Here is a 21,089-nt window from a genome sequence, read left to right on the forward strand (position 1 = left end):
TAACACTAGGGGGTGTTCACGGGGTTAAATGTGTTCCCTATTTATAACTGTGGGGGGATGGGACTGACTGGGGGTGGAAACATATCGTTGTTCCTACTTAGTAGGAACAAACGATACGTCTCCTCTCCCCTGACAGAACCCTGCGCTCGATCATGGGTAACCGGCAGTGATCGCGCCCATTGGGTGCGTGCACCCCTAGTGGCTCCTAAAGGGTTAGGACGTACCCATACGGGGGTTCCCATCCTGCTGCAGTATATAGATGGGATGGGTCCATTACAGCCAGGCTAAAGAGGGAATGAATGGGTGATGCAAGGCAGTGATCTCACCAATAACTACTGGGCCCAGCACGGACTCCAAGGCAAGTTCTGAAGCTCACAGAGTGATGACGGGGATGGAATGCACAGAGAGTATTTACAACCAGGTATGTGGATTTTTTGGAGGATGGACTTGGGTTTTAAAATGCTTATCAAAGCTGTCTTCTGGAGGTGAGGGGAGGATTCCCCTTTCGGGTCTCAGGCAGAAAACCCACCATGGCCCTCTCCAACCAAAGCCCTATCTGGGAGTAGGAGCCCAAAGAGGACACTGCCTTGCTGAAGATTACAGATGAACGGAATGCCTTTGTATTGCTGTCAAAACAGATACAGAGGAGATGTAACTAGAGATGCACAGAGTACTGATAAATAACAAAGCCTCATTTAATCAATACAAATTATCAGTCAGAAAAAAAAACAACACCCTTGGATCCCTACAACTAGCCAGCATCTAATTCTGGTCCCAGATCATGGGTCATGGGCGTCTCCAGAGTCCTCGTGTTGGGGCGGAGGGGCAACTTTCTGAGGCAGCTCTAGTCGGGCCCACATCATTGGCTCTGCCTTTTTCATGAAAACTTCCACCTTTGTCGCTGTTAAATTCACATAACTTTTTTGGACATCGATGACCTGAAAAAAAAGGATAAAAAAAAGTTGCACATAATCCATAAAGGTGAAAGGTCAACTGAAAACCACCAGGTGGCTGTAAATACATTTATTGGTCAACTTCGGCCAAAACATTTTTATTTGGTCTCCGATAAAGGATTTTGACAAAGGACGGCCTGCGTCATTCAGTCATGGGTTAGAAATACGGACAAAGGGCCAGATCCACGTACAGCGGGCTTAACTTAAATATTGGGATTTAAGTTACACCGCCGCAAAATCTCTACCTAAGTGCCCGATCCACAAAGCACTTACCTAGAAATTTTCAGCGGTGTAACTTAAATCCGTCCGGCGCAAGGCGGGCCCAATCTAATGGGGCGAGTCCCATTTAAATTAGGCGCGCTCCCGCGCCGGACGTACTGCGCATGCTCCCGACGCGATTTTCCCGACGTGCTTTGCGCGAAGTTACGTTGCGATGAGTTTTGTGAATCGCGCCGGGTAAAAAAAAGTTGCGTCGGGAAAGAAGGGTCTACTTTTACAAGGTGTACTAACTTTACACTTTGCAAAAGGTACCCTATCTTTGCGTTTGCAAACTAACAACTTACGGAGACTTCACAAAGGGAAACCGCTTCGTGGATCTCCGTAAGTGCTAATTTGCATACCCGAAGCGGAATTTCGACGAGAAATGCCTCCGACAGTGTAAAAGTATTACACCTGCCGGATCTTAGGAATATCTATGCGTAACTGATTCTGTGAATCAGCCGCATAGATAGAAACAGGGATACGACGGCGTATCAGTAGATACGCCTGCGTATCCCTTTTGTGGATCTGGCCCAAAGCTTTTATAGCTCTGAGATCCTCGTACAGGTGTCACAGAGCAGGAAGTAAGCGGTTAGAAACGTAACTCTTCTTCATCCTATCCAAAATTAGAGTTAAATGAGAACTTCACTTTAAAAAATAATAATAAATGCACTTTTTTTGCAAAAAAAAAAAGTGATTTTTTTTTGAGCCTGTAAAGCATTGCACCAGCGATCAGCAGATTGTTGGTGCCATGCAGGTCTCCTGCAGACCTATCAGTGTATCTGTGTGCTGTACATCACGTATGGGCAGAGCCCTGCAAGGCCACACGTATTTAAAAAACTGACAGCTAGTACAGTGTAACCGTAAAATGTCCATCCACAAATAGAAGCCTCCACAAGGGGATTAGAAGCAAAATCCAGCAGGAGCTACAGAGAATCTCTTGGGGACCCCTAGGTCACCAGAACTAGTGTCCCCCATTGGAAGATTTCCCCTCTACAGTAAAACCTTGGTTTGAGAGCGTTTTGCAAGACCAGCTAATTTTTTTTTAATACATTTTGACTTGATATACAAGTAGCGTCATGTCACAACCGAGTATAAACGAGAACAGAGACGCCTCTCTAAGTGTAGCAATATGCTGCTAAATGTTGTACCTTCTCTCTTTTATACTCAGTTGTGACATGACGCTACTTGTATATCAAAACATCGCTTGCGTATCAAGTCAAAATGTATTTAAAAAAAAAAAAAAAAAAATCGCTGGTCTTGCAAAACGCTCTCAAACCAAGTTACTCTCAAACCAAGGTTTTACTGTAGGGGGGAAATCTTCCAATGGGGGACACTAGTTCTGGTGACCTAGGGGTCCCCAAGAGATTCCCTTAATTTCTTCTCTCACATCCTGTTTGGCTATGGGACAGGAAGTGACATCTCCACAATGGAACACAGGAAATAAACCTTACAGGGGTTATAACCCTCCATCGCGCTATCCAAAATGAATAAACATTAATAAATAAAAAAGCTTTTACCCATAATTCTACTTTAAACAAACTTGGAGTATACCATGGAACCTGCATGTATTACAACAGCGTTATGCTACATCGGCTAGAAAAAGCTGCCCCCCCCCCCACATCAAAAAAGAAAAAAAAATCGAATGAAGCCAACAAAACTAAAAGTACAGTACTTACCCCCCATAATTGTAGATGCTGCTGGAATTCTTTCTCACCATCAAACACTATGTGAATGTTGACCTGGAAGACAATAGGCACATACTATGTAAACCAGGGCTCGACAAATCCCGGGCGCCAGGTCACCATGGCGACTAGAAATAGGGTCCTGGCGACTTGGCTTGGAAGGGGGGGGGCAAAAAAAAATAAAAACATTTTTTATTTTTTTTTTTGTGAGCTGGCACCATCTGGTGGTGAGCCGTTGGTATTACAAGTTATTACCTATTACCACCAGATGTGTAAGCTGGCGCCATCTGGTGGTGCCCGTTGGTATTACAAGTTAAGCATTACAAGTTAAACAGCAATTCTAATGTAATTTTTCACTATTTTCACTGCCATCTTCTTCCCTCTAATTAGAACCCCCAAACATTATATATATTTTTTATCCTAACACCCTAGAGAATAAAATGGCAATAGATGCAATACTTTCTGTCACGCCGTATTTGCGCAGCGGTCTTGCAAGCGCACTTTTTTGGGCAAAAAAATTACATTTTTTTTTTAATGAAAAAATAAGACAACAGTAAAGTTATCCCCATTTTTTTAATATTATGAAAGATAATGTTACGCCGAGTAAATTGATACCCAACATGTCACGCTTCAAAATTGCGTCCGCTCGTGGAATGGTGTAAAACTTTTACCCTTTAAAATCTCCATAGGCGATGTTTAAAAAACTGTACAGGTTGCATGTTTTGAGTTACAGAGGAGGTCTAGGGCTAGAATTATTGCTCTCGCTCTACCAATCGCGGCGATACCTTACATGTGTGGTTTGAACACCGTTTACATATGCGGTCGCTGCTCAAGTATGTTCGCTTCTGCGCGCAAGCTCGTCGGGACGGGGCGCGTTTTCTGGCTCCTAACTTTTTTAGCTGGCTCCTAGATTCCAAGCAAATTTGTCAAACCCTGATGTAAACAGAGTTGCACAGTAATGGTTTACACGCTGGCCCAAACTGCTTACAAGGCTACAATCTTTTCCTCAAAGTGTCTTTTTTTTTCTAGCACAAACAATCGTTTTTCTAATCTAATTGTGATGTGACCCGATCAAATGTAGTGAGATGTTCTTCGGTTTTACAACACGAGGCGAGAGAACAGACCAATCAAAACAAGGGTTCATTATTGCCTTGATGACCTGGCCTATTTAGTAGTGCCAGCACAAGTCCGTTAACTTGACAATAACAAAGGCAAATTTTTAAAGTGGATGTAAACCCACCCTTATCCCTTCTAAACTACTGCCATAGTGCTGATCTATAAGGATATAGATGCCTCCTTCATATATCTTTACCTGTCAAATGTCTCCCCTCTGTCTGTTATAAGAACTGACAAACTGCAGATTCTGTGGGTGGATCTGTTGTCTGGAGCTCGGTGGGTGGAGTCGTGATGTCAGTAGACTCCCAGCCCACCTCTACACTCCCCTTATCAACATGCATTTTTCCCTGTGTATTCCTTACACTAAATTCTGCTATGATCACTAACATCCAGTCAAAATCCAGAAAAGTAACCACATGACTTCAGAAAAGGAGTGGGGGTGGGAATAAAAAAAAAAAAAATGCCCGTCTCCAGGCTAGTGCATGAGATATGTAAAATAACCTGTCACTCACAGCAAGGGGGCAGAACGGACTAAGGTTTTTCTCTGGAAGTCTGTTTTATTTTACTGAACAATAAATGAGGATTGCTCAGAGCTGGATTACCTCTGTGTGGCAAGACTGGGTACAGATGATAAGAAATCTTATACTCTACATTGTGACATAAAAAAAAAAATCTTTGACCCCCTTCCCAGCCAGTGTCATAAGTACAGCGACAGTACATATTTTTAGCACTGATCACTAAATTAGTGTCACTGGTTCCCACAAAGTGTCAAACTGTCCGCCGCAATATAGCAGTACCGCTATAATTTGTTAAGGGATATCGGCAGGCACACACCAGACTACATAATAGTGGATTCCCTTTTCTTCTGAGCAGGAACATCCCATGTTTTGGGAAATCCTAAAAAGACAGTTAAAAGCGGAGGTCCACCCACCGCTGCAAAAAAAAAAAAAAAAACACATACTGCAGCTGCTGACTTTTAATAATAGGACACTTACCTGTCCTGAAGTCCGAACCCGGTAGTGAAGCATTACAGCGGCAAAGGGAGGAGGAGAGAGCTAAAAGCTAATTTCAATGGCTGCGACAGAGACTCCAGAAAGTGGGGACAGGATACCCATCAAAGACAGGTATTCGCTCCCCCCCCAAAAGGTGCCAAATGTGGCACCGGAGGGGGGTGGAGGCACAGAAGTGGAAATTCCACTTTTGAGTGGAACTCTGCTTTAAGTATACTGCATCAGTTGACAAGCTGAAAACACATCTGGGCTGCCTCTTAGAGGATGTTGCTTTGATCAAGTAGTTAAAGCGGAGTTCCGCCCCCAAAAAGTGGAAACTCTGCTTATCGGACCCCCCCCCCCCGTGCCACATTTGGCACCTTTTGGGGGGAGGGGGTACCTGCTTGACACCTCGTCCCCACCTCCAAGAGATCTCGCTGCGGCCTCCTCCTCCTTCCCCCGCCTGGGGTCCGTCAGAAAGCGCAGTGCGCTTCGCATATGCGCAGTAGGGAACCAGCTGTGAGGATGCAAGTCTTCACTGCTGGTTTCCCTTACAGACAATGGCGGCAGCAGCACCGAGAGCCAATGGAAACATCAGCTGGGGGGCAGACATCGCTGGATTCTAGAACATGCAAGTGTCCTTATAGTAAAAGTCAGCGGCTATAGCTGTGTAGCTACTGACTTAATTTTTTAGCTGGGGGGGGGGGGGGGGGGGGGGGGTTGTGCAGTGAACTCCTCTTTAACATAGCTGCTGAGAGTTTACAACCAACCTCATCGAGATAACTGTTACTGAAACTTACCACAGTGCTATTGGCCTCTACGTAGCTGAGCTCAGGAACAGAATTCTTTGCATAGATTGAGATGGTGACACTTCCACCTGTCTGATGCCAGTCGTGCCGACATGGAACAACTTTTTTACCCTGGAAAAAAAAAAAAATATTGAACACGTTAGACTTTTTCACTTCACATATTAGTCAATTTAAAAATAATTTTAGCTCTAAAAGACTACCTAAAACCTCCAAACAATTATATATTTTTTGAAACCCTGGACGATAAAATAGTGGTAGATCCAATTTTTTTGTGTTACACATTATTAGTGCAACGGTTTAGGAAACTCAAAATTCCTTAATTTTTTACACTTTAACCAATTCAATACCGGGCACTTTCACCCCCTTCCTGCCCAGGCCAATTTTCTGCGCTGTCACACTTTGAATGATAATTGCGCGGTCACGCAACACGGAACCCAAATTACATTATCATTTTTTTCACACACAAATAGAGTTTTCTTTTGGTGGCATTTAATTACCAATGTTTTTTTGTTGGGAGAAAAAAAAATGTGCTGGTTTCGGTTATAACATTTTGCAAATAATCTTTCTTCATAAATTTAAGCCAAAATATATTCTGCTACATTTCTTTGGTGAAAATAACCGAAATCAGAATATAATATTTAGCCTGTAGGATATTTTGAGTCTACAAACTATGATATATATCTGAAAAATCGATCAACCCTAAATTCTTGAGGCTCAAAAACAACAGGACCAAAATTCCCCCAAATGACCCCATTTTGGAAAGTAGACAGTCCAAGGCAAGAGGCTTGACGAGTTTTCAAGTTCTAATTTTTTTGTCATGCGATCGTCTGCGATTTGTCACAGTGATCACATGGTACCTGGCAGCGGCCCGATACAGTGACCTGTCATCAGCTGCGTCTGGTGGACACATCCGGTGACAGATCGTGCTGCAGTGCGAACCGTGGGGCACAGGCGAGGCGTATACCGGGAGAACGTCATATGACATCCACCCAGAACGATAAATGTCCTGGTTAAAAAAAAAAATATATATATGTTTTTCGCTAAACTATTTTTTATCATGCAAGGAACAAAAAAAGTAAATTTGGCGACAGATTTACTTTAATGAGACATCAGATGTCTAACAGATCCCCATCATCTCTGATATCTCACCTGGGGAAGGTCGGGAGGACCGACACTTACAAATGGGTGTGGAAGTGAACAGGAGCACAGTCACGTGATTGGACAGTCAGCTTGTCAGATTTACACGGTCCCAGTGGCTGCAGTTGCCATAAGGTGTGTGCAAACCCACCACCCATGTACTGTATGATGGTAAAAAGGTTTAAAGTGTATTTAAACCTCAAAACAAAAAAGCAATACATTGCAGATTACCAGTCCGTAGATGTAATGGTTGTATGAGTTCTCATTAGTCAGGCTAACATTTTTAGCAGGTACAGAAAATACCTGTTGATCTTGCCACAAATGGAAGAGCCTCGACACTTCCTGTGAGCTGAAAAGAAAGCACCTAGTGCAGTTGAAGAAAAGGCAGACATGTTTGTCCATATCCAAGCTGTGTTCCAACTATAGCTCCCTCCATAGAGATCATGGATGGTGTGTGTAGATATTAGAGCAGGGGTCTCAAACTCAAATTACCTGAGGGCCACAAGACAAGTTTTCATATGCCATGGGGGGCCGCATGCAAACTTTCAAACTTCAAAAACAGTACTGGTGTCAGCGAACACATTATTAACCCCCAGCACTGGTGTCAGCGAGCGCATTATTACCACCAGCACTGGTGTAAGTCAGGGTTTGACAAATTTGCTTGGAATCTAGGAGCCAGCTAAAAAAGTTAGGAGCCAGAAAACGCACCCCGTCCCGACGAGCTTGCGCGCAGAAGCGAACACATACGTGAGCAGCGCCCGCATATGTAAACGGTGTTCAAACCACACATGTGAGGTATCGCCGCGATTGGTAGAGTGAGAGCAATAGATCTAGCTCCTCTGTAACTTAAAACATGCAACATGTAGATTTTTTTAAACGTCGCCTATGAAGATTTTAAAGGGTAAAAAAGTTTGTCGGCATTCCACAAGCGGACACAATTTTGAAGCGTGACATGTTGGGTATGAATTTACTCGGCGTAACATTATCTTTCATAATATTAAAAAAAATGGGGATAACTTTACTGTTGTCTTATTTTTTAATTAAAAAAAGTGTAATTTTTTCCCAAAAAAGTGCGCTTGTAAGACCGCTGCGCAAATACGGCGTAACAGAAAGTATTGCAATGATCGCTATTTTATTCTCTAGGGTGTTAGGATAAAAAATATATATAATGTTTGGGGGTTCTAATTAGAGGGAAGAAGATGGCAGTGAAAATAGTGTAAAATGACATTAGAATTGCTGTTTAACTTGTAATGCTTAACTTGTAATACCAACGGCCACCACCAGATGGCGCCAGCTCACATCTGGTGGTAATAACTTGTAATACCAACGGCTCACCACCAGATGGCACCAGCTCAAAAAAAAAAAAAAAAAAAAAAATGTTTTATTTTTTTTTGCTCCCCTCACTTCCACCCTGCCTGAGGGCCATTTATAACTGGTCCGCGGGCCGGTACTTTGAGACCACTGTATTAGAGGGTTGATTTACTAAAAACAGAGTGCAAAACCTGGTGCAGCTGGTCATAGTAGCCCATCAGCTTCTAACTTCAGCTTGTTCGATTAAGCTTTGACAATTAGCCCTCGATCGGAGAACTGGAGAAAGTGCAGAGAAGGGCAACCAAACTGATAAGAGGCATGGAGGAGCTCAGCTATGAGGAAAGATTAGAGGAACTGAATTTATTCACTCTTGAGAAGAGGAGAATAAGGGGGGATATGATCAACATGTACAAATATATAAGAGGTCCATACAGTGTACTTGGTGTTGAGTTATTCACTTTACGGTCAACACTGAGGACAAGGGGGCACTCTTTACGTCTAGAGGAAAAGAGATTTCACCTCCAAATACGGAAAGGTTTTTTCACAGTAAGAGCTGTGAAAATGTGGAACAGACTCCCTCCAGAGGTGGTTCTGGCCAGCTCAGTAGATTGCTTTAAGAAAGGCCTGGATACTTTCCTAAATGTACAGAATATAACTTGAGTATTAAGATTTGTAGGTAAAGTTGATCCAGGGTAAATCCGATTGCCTCTCGGGGGATCAGGAAGGATTTTTTTCCCCTGCTGTAGCAAATTGGATCATGCTCTGCTGGGGTTTTTTGCCTTCCTCTGGATCAACTGTGGGTATGGAGTTGGGTGTATGGGATTGTACTGTGTTTTTTATTTTGTTTGTTTATTTTTTGTGGATGAACTGGATGGACTTGTGTCTTTTTTCAACCTGACTAACTATGTAACTATGTATCACACTAAAGCGATTTGACAGGTCAAATCGCAGCCTATTGCTGGCAATGGTCCCGTTTCAATCAGTACCACGCCACACCGATTTGCAAAAGTAGCTCCTGCACTACTTTTGCAGATTTCGGGTGCGACTTCATGCACAGATGTCCTTCGAGTCGTGGCTTTGAATTTGTGCCATTTCACATGAAACTGCACAATTTCAAAGTCATGTTCAGTGTGAACGAGGGCTAAAATGGTTTCTATGCAGAGCTGCACCCAATTTCGCACTCTCCAGTTTTAGTAAATCGACCCCAAAAGAGACAAAAAGTGTGTGATTTGCAGCATCACCATCTGAACATAAAAGGAAAAAATGCCTAGGAAAAAAAGAAAAGAAAAAACAAATACAGCCACCACATCTAAAGACTTGTAAACTAATATATTTTAAATTACATTTGGGATTAAGCTATGCTTCTATGGGTGCTGGCAATTAAGCCATCCAGTTTCGGTCATGCAGACAAAAATTGTTGTATACAACTTAAGACTTTGCAAGAAATATAGGAATACAATTTAAAAAGGTAATGGTCCCTTAAACTTGTGTGCAGCAGCCCCCCCTCCCCAATACTTACCTGAGCCCATCTTTATCCAATGTTGTAGGAGTGTCTCAGTTGCCCAGGACTCCCCTCCTCATGGGCTGAGACAGCAGTGTGGCACGATTGGCTCCTGCTGCTGTCAATCACGAGAGAGAGGGGGTGGAGCAAGGTCGCGGTTCCGTGTCTGAATGGACACAGGGAGTGGTTACTCGGCTCTGGTGCCCCTACAGCAAGCCGCTTGCTGTGGGGGCACTCAACAAGAGGGAGGGGCCAGATGCACAGAAGAGGGACCCAAGAAGAGGAGAATCCAGGCCATTTTGTGCAAAACCACCACACAGAGCAGGCAAGTATAAGGTGTGTGTGTATAAATAGATATCTCTATCTATAGAGTTTACAATCACTTTAAACAGAGAAACATTGGAACAGATTTTCTGCAACCTCTAAACTTACATCATTCTTTTTAATCCACAAATGCGAGCCTCTCGAACACCCTTCCAGCGATAAAAAGGTATTAAAATCTGACGTTTTCCTCTTGCAGCAGGTCCAATATTTCATCCTAACAAATTTCAAGAAAAAATTAAAATAAATTAACTAAATCAGCAAAAAATAAAATTTTCCTTCTTGCTTTCGCTCACAGAACCTAGATGATACTTATAAACAAACAGTCAGTGCACTGAAAGGCAATATTTTAGTTAAAAGGTGGAACCTTGTAAATCAACTGCATGTCATATTACTGTCATACACCCTGTTACTACTGCCAGGAAATAAGAGAGATAAATATAAAACAACTAGTGAGGATAGTACTTGCCAATAACAGCTACAACAGGTGTGACGACTGAGGAACTTGGCACAGAGGTCTCACCGATCGAGTTCTAAGCGATATAAGAAAATTGTTGCTAGTTTAACTCTCAGCATCTACCAACACATGAGACAGGAGGGAATGCCTTTTTCTAATCCAGAGCATGCAAACGCAATTTAAGGGGCCCAAAGGACCTTTTTACAAACCCACAGTAAAGAGGAGCAAGTTCAGAGAAACACTGGGGTGGATTCAGTAAGCAATTGCGTCTGCGTAACCATAGTTACGCAGCGCAATTGCTTAGTTGCGCCGGCGTAACAACTTTTCTGTATTCAGAAAGCTCGTTACGCCGACTGCAGCCTAAGATATGACTGGCATAAGGCTCTTATGCCGTCGTATCTTAGGCTGCATTCTTACGATGGCCGCTAGGTGGCATTCCCGTAGTGGTCAGCGTAGAGTATGCAAATTGCATACTAACGCCGATTCACAACCGTACGCGCGCCCTACGTACGCAGTTTACGTTCGTCGGGGTCCGCGTAAGGCTGCTCCTGCTATTAGCAGGGGCAGCCAATGCTAAGTATACCCGTCGTTCCCGCGTCGTGAAACTTGAATTTCACGTCATTTGCGCAAGTGATTCGTGAATGGCGCTGGACGCCATTCACGTTCACTTGGAAGCAAATGACGTCCTTGCGACGTCATTTGCCGCAATGCACGTCGGGAAAGTTTCCCGACGGAGCATGCGCTCTACGCTCGGCGCGGGAGCGCGCCTAATTTAAATGATTCCCGCCCCCTACGGGATCATTTACATTAGGCGCCCTTACGCAGGGCAATTTTAAAGAGCGCACACGCAATTTACGGAGCTCCTGCTCCGTAAATCTCGCGCAGCACAGTAAATTTGCGGGGGCGCAGGGCAAAAACGCTGCCCTGTGCCTCCGTAAAAAAGGGGCAAATTCTACCTGAATCTGGGCCAGTGATGGCAGAAGATGACCAGGATCCCTTCTTGCATCTATAAAAGCACCTGCTACTAAAGGGCTTACAGGACAAGGCATCATGGATCAATGGAGGGCAAGCCTTCTGGTCCACTAACCTTGAAGAAAATAGCGTATTCTGTTGTACAAGGGTCCCAAAAAAAAACAAAAAAACACAACAACACACAACACAACACACACTTAGCACCTGTGGTCAGCAGGAGGAGAAATAATATCCCACCACCGTTGTCAGTGAAAGGAATTATGCCTCATTGTTGGTGTCAGTTAAAAGAATAGGGCCCCGTTGTGTGCATTTGAGGAAGAGCACCCCAAATGCCAAACAGGCAAGGAAAGGACCTAGTAGCTATAGTGGTGGGGCCTCTCTTTACCATAAAAAAAAAAAAAGTCTAAGTACCACACTGCTACTATAAAAATGACAAACCTATAAGAAAAGGTTGATGACATCCCAAATGAGGTCATTTCAGTAATTCCAATTATTCAGTACTCTTATCTGAGAATATTTAAAACCACACTTTTTTTTTTACTTGAACTGTTTGTTACAGCAGCTCATTATAACATGGTACAAAAAAAAAAAAAAAGGAAAAGGAAAAAAACAAAAAGTGAACTGGTGCTGCAATCTCTGCCCACCGCCAACATGCACTAAATCCCCCCAATCATTACATCATTATGTAGCTGCAATCTCAGAGGGAGCAACAGATTATTTCCATCACTATCTGATGCAGCTGCTGTGTAGCATCAGCTACATACAGTAAAGCAGCACTGTGTGCCAGCATCATCCGCTCACCTCTCCACCTTGGCCAAATCGGAGAAAGCCTTGTATTCATTCATTGATAAAAATACAAAGCTTCTACTGAATGGTGGAGCTCAGTGCCGCTTACTGTATGTAACTGATGCTACTTTCAAGGCTTCTCCTAAATGACGGAAAAGCACTCAGGCCAGCTCAGTGCTGTATACTGTGGTGATTTGAAATCCTACTGGCTTTCTGTCCTCTTCCCCAGTGCTGACAGGATGGGCTAGGTGTGCTCCGATTGGTCAGCGCCGTCCATGTGACAGCACCGACCAATTAGAATGCCTCCTATCTGTACAAGCTGAGAAATACGGATAAAAAGATTAAAGTGGAGTTCCACCCATAAATATAACATTACATCAGTAGTTTTAAAAAAATGTCATTAGTCCTTTAAGAAATTTATTTTTTATTTTTAGATGCCTTCAAAGTGTTGTTGCTAGGCAGAATAGTTAATCTTCCCTCTTCCTGCACCTAGGTGCTTAAGCTTCCTAACCTACACCGCACAGACTCCTGGGAATGTAGTGGGTGTAACTTTCCAGGAGTCTGTGCACTCCCCAGTCTCGAAGAATCATGTGACTTGGACAGTACAGGTGCTGAAACCTGATCTGAAACCTATTGAAACCTATTAGAGCACTGAGCATGTGCGAGATCTGCAAGGCTGAAATCCAGGAAGTCATACAGTCTGGCTTCATGATGCCCACACTTAAGATGGCCCCAGTCAATTTCTATTTTATAAAGTGTCTAAATGCTGTAACAACCTAACAAAACTGACCTTAGTTTACAGACTAACTTTACTAGAATACATTAAGCTTGTGTATTACAGGGGTATTTATATTTAAAAAGTGAAATTGTGGCCGGAACTCCGCTTTAAAAGAGAAGTATGGGTTTGACCCCCCCCATCATACTTACCTAGGTGGATGTAGCATTGGTCCAATGCTGCATCGGTCTTTGCACTGAGAACCAACCGATCGAAAATCAATGATGGCTCGGTTTTCTCGGCTCCCCGAGAGCTGCTGCCTGCCAATCAGCTGCTCTGCTCCTCCACACTCACTGGAGTGCTGAGCTGTGGCGGGGGCAAGAGCGGCCGTCTCAGCAGCTCGCTGAAAGGCTGAGGCGGCCAAGAGTTCAGGCAACTGGCGGATCCAGACTCCCTGAGTTGTGATGATGCAGTGCCTAGACTGATCTGTGTGATGTCAGAGAGTGGACTTCAGACAGCTCTGCTGAAAACGGGTCACCGAACTGCAAAACGAATTGCACTCCTGTGACCCAGAGGAGAAGCCCAGCCAAAAACGAGCTCAGGCTGGACTTTGGCGTTCCACCCAAAAATGGAACTTCCGCTTTTCAGAATCCTCCCCCCCTCTGGTGTCACATTTGGCACCTTTCAGGGGGGAGCAGATATCCAATACAGGTATTTTGTCCAATACAGGTATTTTGCTCCCACTTCCGGGCATAGATAGCCGAGCCACCCACGGCGCCTCCTCCATCCCTCCAGATGTCTTCTGGGAGATACACAGGTCCCAGAAGACAGCATTAAGCCGTGGGGACTTCAAATCCCAGACCAGCAAAGCGGTGACCCGGTGTCTCACATCAGGTGATCGTGGGACTCCTGTATAGCGGGACTGGGGGGGGTCCAGTTAAAGTTCACCTTACAGGTTTTCTGTAAAGGTGAACTTACACTTAAAATTGATAAATATTATAATAATAAAGATAAAACACACAAGAATTACACATACCCTTCATGGAAGATAGGCACTCCAGCGTGATACTGACATACTTCTTCATTACTCTGTGGTCCAATAAATGTCTGTGGGAAGAAAATTAGATGAAAACGCTGGTAGACACATCTATGACATAATAAAAGGTGTGCTTGTGTGCAGCTTTCCCAACAGACAGGCTGAAGCATAAAAAGGGACAGGACTGGATAGAAGCTGTACAAGGGAAGTTGAAATCAATGGATGGAAGAGGGAGATGGCAGACATGTGTAGATAGAACATAGTATAAAACAAGCTAAAATTAAGAAGTCTGTTTGTACCTTTGTGCAGCCACCATTTTTACAGGAAGTTCCAATTTTGATCTCTCCTGTGTCCTCATCTAAAAAAAAAAAAAAAAAAAAAAAAAAAAAGACAAAATGAGTAAATTTTTGATGAAAGAAAACCATCTGGTTTCAATTAGAATAATCCCTGCTCCACTAAACGCATTAGGGCTCTAGGAAACATTTGAGATCTGCATGCACCATGTCTCTGGATTTACTGATCATTTTGACCCGTTTGGTAGGTTTAGAATGTCAGTTTAAACTGCCCAGGTTTGTGTTAGGTTTACTTTAACCACTAGCAGGTCGGCTCGGCTGCCCAAAATCATGTAGCTATACGTCATTTTGCATTTCAGCCAATAGGGGCGTGTGCCCGGCGGGCGCGATCACCGTCGGGCACCCGCGATCGCTCGTTGCAGAGCGAGAACCGGGAGCTGTGTGTGTAAACACACAGCTCCCGGTCCTGTCAGGGGGAGAAATGACTGTTAGTCTGTTCATACAATGTATGAACAGCGATCTGTCATTTTCCCAAGTCAGTCCACCCCCCTTCAGTTAGAACACACCCAGGAAACATACTTAACCCCTCCCTCGCCCCTAGTCAGGGCTGTCTTAACATCTTCCAGATCAGACACAAGGACTTTTACAAATACTTACGGATTCGTCATATAGTAGCTTCCTTTACCTGGTCAGAGTCTGCCTTCAGACTGGAAACCTTGCGACTTATTGAAGCTACTGGACACACGCTGAAAGGACTCTCTTGCTTCTATAAGCTACTCACGTGACCCCAAGAATCACAAAAACTATCAATAGCACACTGGGAAAAATTCTTCATATTTCCCCAGATATTACCCAATGGCAATGTGCCCTCTCCAACCTTCTTACCTACTTGAAATGTATTAAATCATTGGGAAACGCTGCAAAAGATTCTCCACAATTGATATTACACGCCCTCTAGGCTTGCCTCTATATATCTTGATGCCTCACCTAACTGCTGGAGGCAATGTGGACTAGGGTGAAGCCTGCTACACATATATTGGGAATGTCCAAAATTGAAGCCCTTTTGTTTAAGTGTGGATGCTCTCATCTCCTCTAACTGGGATGCAGATTACTACGTCACGAGCAATGGTCCCTTCTGGGACTAGGACTTGACGCATGGCCTAGGTGGATGCACAACATCCTGACCCACATACTTATCGCTGCTCCCCAAGCATTAGCACGCAACCGTAAATCTACCTTCCCCACCACCTGGTTCCAATTCTCAATGAGCATTTGATGTTGAAATACAGGTTTGCGAAGGCTCACCTCACCACAATGTCTAGATTCTATACCCTTTGGTCCCCGTGGATCAGAGACTCCAAAAGTACAGCTCTAGTGTAGTAGATCAGCACTTGAAGAGCTTCTGGTCTCCGACAGTAGTCAACCCCAACTCTTACATCACTCACTTTAGATACTTTCTCAATCTCTGGTCAAAGGCGCCACTTATTTGGCTATGGTAGTTATCAATTGACATATACTATGAATCTATACTGTTTAGTTTTGCATGCTGCAACTTTATGGTATTCGCCATTATAAACTTAATTTCTCTATTCCTTCTCAAGCATGTAAACATATGCACCATTGTTTACCACATTGTACCGTTTGACATATTGTAACTCATACTCATAACACAAATACAGCTTTATTTTGGTGGTATTTGGTCACCACTTAATTTCTAAATATTCAGTCTTTTGTTGTTTTATACAACAACCAAAACGGTTGTTATATAAAACAACAAAAGACTGAATATTTAGAAATTAAAAAAAAAAAAAAACCTTAGTTAGACTTACCGGTAACGGTATTTCTATGAGTCTTTCAGGACAGCACCTGGAGAGAGAGCGCAGCTCCACCCACTTCCCAGGAAACACTGCAGTCAATGCTATAAATTCCGCCCCCTTCCACCATGGCCTCAGTTGTTCACGAGTACCTCCGGCCACGCTGAAATTAGATAAGCAGAACATAGAAACTACACACATTAGCATATATATATATTATTTTTAATAATAAAAGGGCGGGTTATCGGTGCTGTCCTGAAAGACTCATAGAAATACCGTTACCGGTAAGTCTAACTAAGGTTTTCTCACCTCGTCTTTCAGGACAGCACCTGGAGATGATAACCGAGTACTTACTCTAGGGTGGGACCACCGCTTGCAGGACTTTCCTGCCAAAAGACTGCTCTGACACAGAGAGCAAATCCATCCTATAATGACGAGCGAAGGTGGAAAAGCTCGTCCACGTTGCCGCTTTACAGATGTGTTCTGGTGAAGCTCCAGCCCGTTCTGCCCAGGAAGTTGCCACCGCCCTAGTAGAATGGGCCATTACTCCCGGAGGGGGATCCAAACCTTTAGGTCCACGTATGCCTCATGGATAGCCATGCGTAACCATCTAGCCAGAGTACTTTTGGAAGCCCCATGCCCCTTGCGGGATCCTGAAAACAGAACGAAAAGCGAATTCGCCTTTCTGTACTCGCTAGAGACCTCTAGATAGCGTCTAATGCATCTCCTGACATCTAAGGAATGGAATTCCCTCTCCTTCGGACAAGAAGGAGTTGAACAAAAGGTAGGTAACACTATTTCCTGCGTCCTATGAAATACTGACACTACCTTCGGAAGAAAACTCGGATCAGTTCTTAATACTACCCTATCAGGGAAGATTGACAAAAAAGGCTCCAAAACGGAAAGCGCCTGAAGCTCGCTAATCCTCCTTGCTGAGGTGACCGCCACCAAAAGCACCAATTTTAAAGTTAGAAACTTTACAGAGGCGTCTACCAGTGGTTCGAAGGGTTTTTGAGTCAAACCCCCCAGGACCACTGATAAATCCCACTTGGGGAAAAATTTAAACGGGGAAGGCCTAGCCCTGGCTAAGGCCTTAAAAAATCTGATGACATAGGGCTCTAGAGATAAACGTCTCTCTAGAAACACTGACAAAGCCGCCACCTGCGCCTTCAAGGTGCTGGCTGCCAGACCCTTATCCATACCGTCTTGTAAAAACTCCAAGACGGAACAAGTATTCAAAGGAGAATAATTTTTAACTTCACACCAAGAATTGAAAACCTTCCAAGTCTTGAAATAGATGGCCCTCGTGACCTCTTTCCTACTACTAAGTAGCGTATCTACCAAACGTTTGGATAGACCCTTCCTGCTAAGAATTAGCTCTTCAGTAACCAGGCCGTGAGCCTTAACCGACTCACGTCTGGATGCAGTAGAGGGCCCTGAAAAAGTAGATCTCTTCTGACTGGTAGAACCCAGGGGTCTTCTACCGCCAGTTCCAACAGACTCGAAAACCAAGGCCTCTTGGGCCAGTACGGGGCTATCAGGATCAGAGTAGTCTTCTCCTCCTGAAGCTTCCGTAACACTAAGGGAATGATCTGAACCGGGGGGAAGGCATAGCACAGGCGGAAGGGCCAGCGTTGAACTAACGCATCTAGACCCTCTGCCTGGTCCATTCTGTTTAGAGAGAAATAAGCCGGAACCTTGGCATTGGACTGGGCCGCGAACAGGTCTATCTGAGGAGTTCCCCACTTGTTTACTAGCTCTTGGAAGACCTCCGGGCATAAACACCACTCCGATTCCAGAACCCTCGTCCGACTCAAAAAGTCTGCCAGCATGTTTAGGCTGCCTTTTAGGTGTACTGCCGATAGGGAAGCCAAGTTCACCTCTGCCCAGGACAGAGTCTGTAGGGCCAGACTGAGGAGTACTCTGCTTCTCGTGCCCCCCTGTCTGGAAACATACGCCACTGCTGTGGCGTTGTCTGACAGAATCTGGACATGCTGGTCCAGAATCAGCTCCTGGAAGGCCCTTAGCCCTAACCAAATGGCCCTGAGTTCCCTCCAATTGGAGGACCTTCTGGACTCTTCCTTCGTCCAGGATCCCTGTGCCATCTGCCCGTTCAGGTGAGCACCCCATCCCCACGAACTCGCGTCCGTAGTTAGGACCTTTGTAGTGAGGAAGGACCAAGACAGACCTAGGCGCAAATTTGCCTGGCTTCTCCACCACCAAAGTTTCCTCTTCACTGAAGACGGAACTCTGAATCTCTTCTCTAGGGATTCCCCATGGGTCCAATTCTGAAAGATCACCTGTTGTAGGCCCCTTGAATGGAGACGAGCCCACTGCACCGCCGGAATGGCGGCCGTGAGTAAGCCCATTGTGGACATGGCTGAGCGCACAGAAATCGGCACATTCGTCTGAATTGACTTCACCGCAGCCTGAACTTTCTCTATCTTTTCTTCTGGTAGAAAGATTTTCCCCTGAACAGAGTCTATAACGTATCCTAGAAAGACTATCCTCTGGGAGGGCACTAGACTTGACTTTTCTTTGTTCAGGATCCAACCGAGCCCTTCCAAATGAGCCTGGGTCCTCCTCAGGTCCCGGAGAAGCTGCTCCTCCGACTTGGCGAACAGCAGGAGGTCGTCCAAGTATGGAATTATAGAAATCCCCCTGAGCCTTAGGGGTGCCAAGGCCTCTGCCACCACCTTTGAAAAGACTCTGGGAGAGGAGGAAAGGCCGAATGGGAGGGCTCTGAATTGAAAAAGTCTCACTCCGCTCTCTGTTCTGATGGCTAGACGCAGATAGCGCTGGGAGGAAGTCCTGATCGGGACGTGTAAATAAGCATCCCTTAAATCTATTGAAGCTAGAAAGCACCCCAGGGGAAGAAGCTTTCTCACCGAGTATATAGAGTCCATGCGGAATCTCTTGTACCGGATAGCTAGATTCAGGACCTTCAGGTTTAAAATTAACCTGAATTTGCCCGACGGCTTCTTTACAAGGAATATATGGGAATAACAGCCCTCCCCCTGTTCTCTCTGGGGAACTGGCGTAATTACCCTCTGTTGGAGAAAATCCTCCACTAATGTCAGCATAGCCTGAGACTTCTCTTGCTCCCTGGGCAATTGGGTCACATAAAACCGCGACGGTGGTTTTCCCGAAAACTCCAGTGCGTATCCCTCTGCAATCAGTTTGAGCACATACGGACTGGACGTCGCCTCTGCCCACTGTGGAAGGAAGGCTTGGAGCCGACCACCCACAGCTGGGAGACCGTCACTGGGGCTTAGCAGGTTGGCTGGGGGAGCGAAACAACACCCCAGGCTTCCCGCGGCCCCTCTGGGACCGCCAGGGTCTACCACCCTGACCTCTTTGTGCCTCCTTAGGACCCTTGGCTTGGAAAAAAGGACGAAAATTTTTCTTGGGCCCTGAATCTACCTTTTTTAAAGGAAGAGCCTTCTTTCTATCCGCCGTCCTATCTAGGACGGTGTCTAGTCCTGTGCCAAAAACCAAGTCTCCTTCAAAAGGTAACCCACACAGTTTCAGCTTAGAGGCTGTGTCCCCCTGCCAGGTCTTAACCCATAAGGCCCTTCTGGTTGAATTTATCAACGCCGAGGATCTGGCGGAGAGCTTCACGGATTCAGCCGAAGCATCCGCTATATAGCCTACTGCTTTCATAAGGACTGGAAAGGACTCCAAAAGCTCTCTACGAGAGGTACCGGCCTCGATGTGACCCTTGAGCTGATCCAGCCAATGCTCAAGGTTTCTGGCCACCACAGTGGATGCCATAGCTGGTTTAAGATTAATCAAGGAGGTATCCCAGGCTTTTTTGAGCAGGCTATCTGCTCTTTTATCCAGGGGATCCTTAAGGGCACCTGTATCCTCAAAAGCTAGGTCCGTATTGCGGGAAACTTTTGAGAATGCTGCATCCAGTTTAGGCCTTTTATTCCAGGCCTGCGTTGGATCCTCATCGAAAGGAAATCTCCTTTTCAGAGATTTAGAAAAGAAGGGTGCCTTCTCTGGGTCCTTCCATTCTCTTTTAATTGTCTCAGACAATACTTTATGTACCGGGAAGGTACGATGTTTTACCTCATCCAAACCCTGGTACATCCTGTCATGCAATGACAGCTGAGTCGCATCTTCTTTAATGTTTAGGGTAGAATGAATTGTCCTTAATAGGTCATCAACCTCCTCTAAGGACAGTTTATAGCGTGAGGAAGAAGTATCCCTTTCTTCTTCATCCTCCGCCTCTGATCCTGAAATAGCATTTTCAGGTTCCTCCTCCTCGGACTCACTGTCTAACCTTCTAGATGTGGAGGGGATACTGGCCCTGGCCTTAGATCCTTTAGTCGGACCCTTGTCCAGGAAGGAGCGAAAAGACTGGAAAGTCTGATGCAACTCCTCCCTAAATGAAGAGAGCAACTCTCCCGTTCCCTTGACGGTGGTCTGCTCAGAGGCCGAACTAGTAGAGGCTTCCCCCCTGACAATCTCCGCAATACAAGTTTTGCATAAAGGTTTGGTCCAGTTCCCTTTAAGGGAAGCTTTACAAGTAGCACACCGCTTCTTGGAAGGAGGAGGTTCTACCACTTTAAGTTTTTCTTTAACTTTCTGAAACGACACAAAGGACAACAACGCTATGTTTAACCTTTGTACGCCAGCCAACAAAACACACAAGTGCACACAGCTAGTGAACAAATAAAAACCAGCACCCATCACCGCTGTACCAGAAAACTACACGCACCCACAGAAGTGACTAGGGTGAGTGAGGCAGGCTCCCCTCCCCCGAAGGGGCAGAAAAGAGGGACATAACAACACCCTGGTACATTGACCCTCGCTGGGTCTCCTACCTGGGCCGGGCTGGTGCTTGTGGCTCCTGCTCCCGCCACCTCCGCTGCGTCTTCTGGCTCCATGGTCCCAGAACGCTGCGGGCGTGCGACAGCTCTTTTAAATC

At 45.0% G+C, this 21,089-nt stretch overlaps 1 protein-coding gene across 1 annotated transcript in view; it reads right to left on the minus strand.

The window, feature by feature from the left end:
* Positions 1-671: 671 nt before the first annotated feature.
* The window catches only part of CHORDC1 (cysteine and histidine rich domain containing 1), a 51,701-nt gene continuing 31,283 nt past the window's right edge, over positions 672-21,089 (minus strand). Inside the window, exons 6-11 of the mRNA XM_040340129.1 lie at positions 14,346-14,404; positions 14,047-14,117; positions 10,192-10,297; positions 5,802-5,921; positions 2,891-2,953; positions 672-938 (exon numbers count right to left, since the gene is read on the minus strand). Of these exons, the coding sequence (XP_040196063.1) occupies positions 780-938; positions 2,891-2,953; positions 5,802-5,921; positions 10,192-10,297; positions 14,047-14,117; positions 14,346-14,404 (578 nt within the window). The 3' untranslated portion in view covers positions 672-779. The remainder of the gene's footprint in view (positions 939-2,890; positions 2,954-5,801; positions 5,922-10,191; positions 10,298-14,046; positions 14,118-14,345; positions 14,405-21,089) is intronic.

This window comes from Rana temporaria, chromosome 2 (assembly GCF_905171775.1).
Source record: "Rana temporaria chromosome 2, aRanTem1.1, whole genome shotgun sequence".
Classification (NCBI taxonomy): Eukaryota; Metazoa; Chordata; class Amphibia; order Anura; family Ranidae; genus Rana; species Rana temporaria.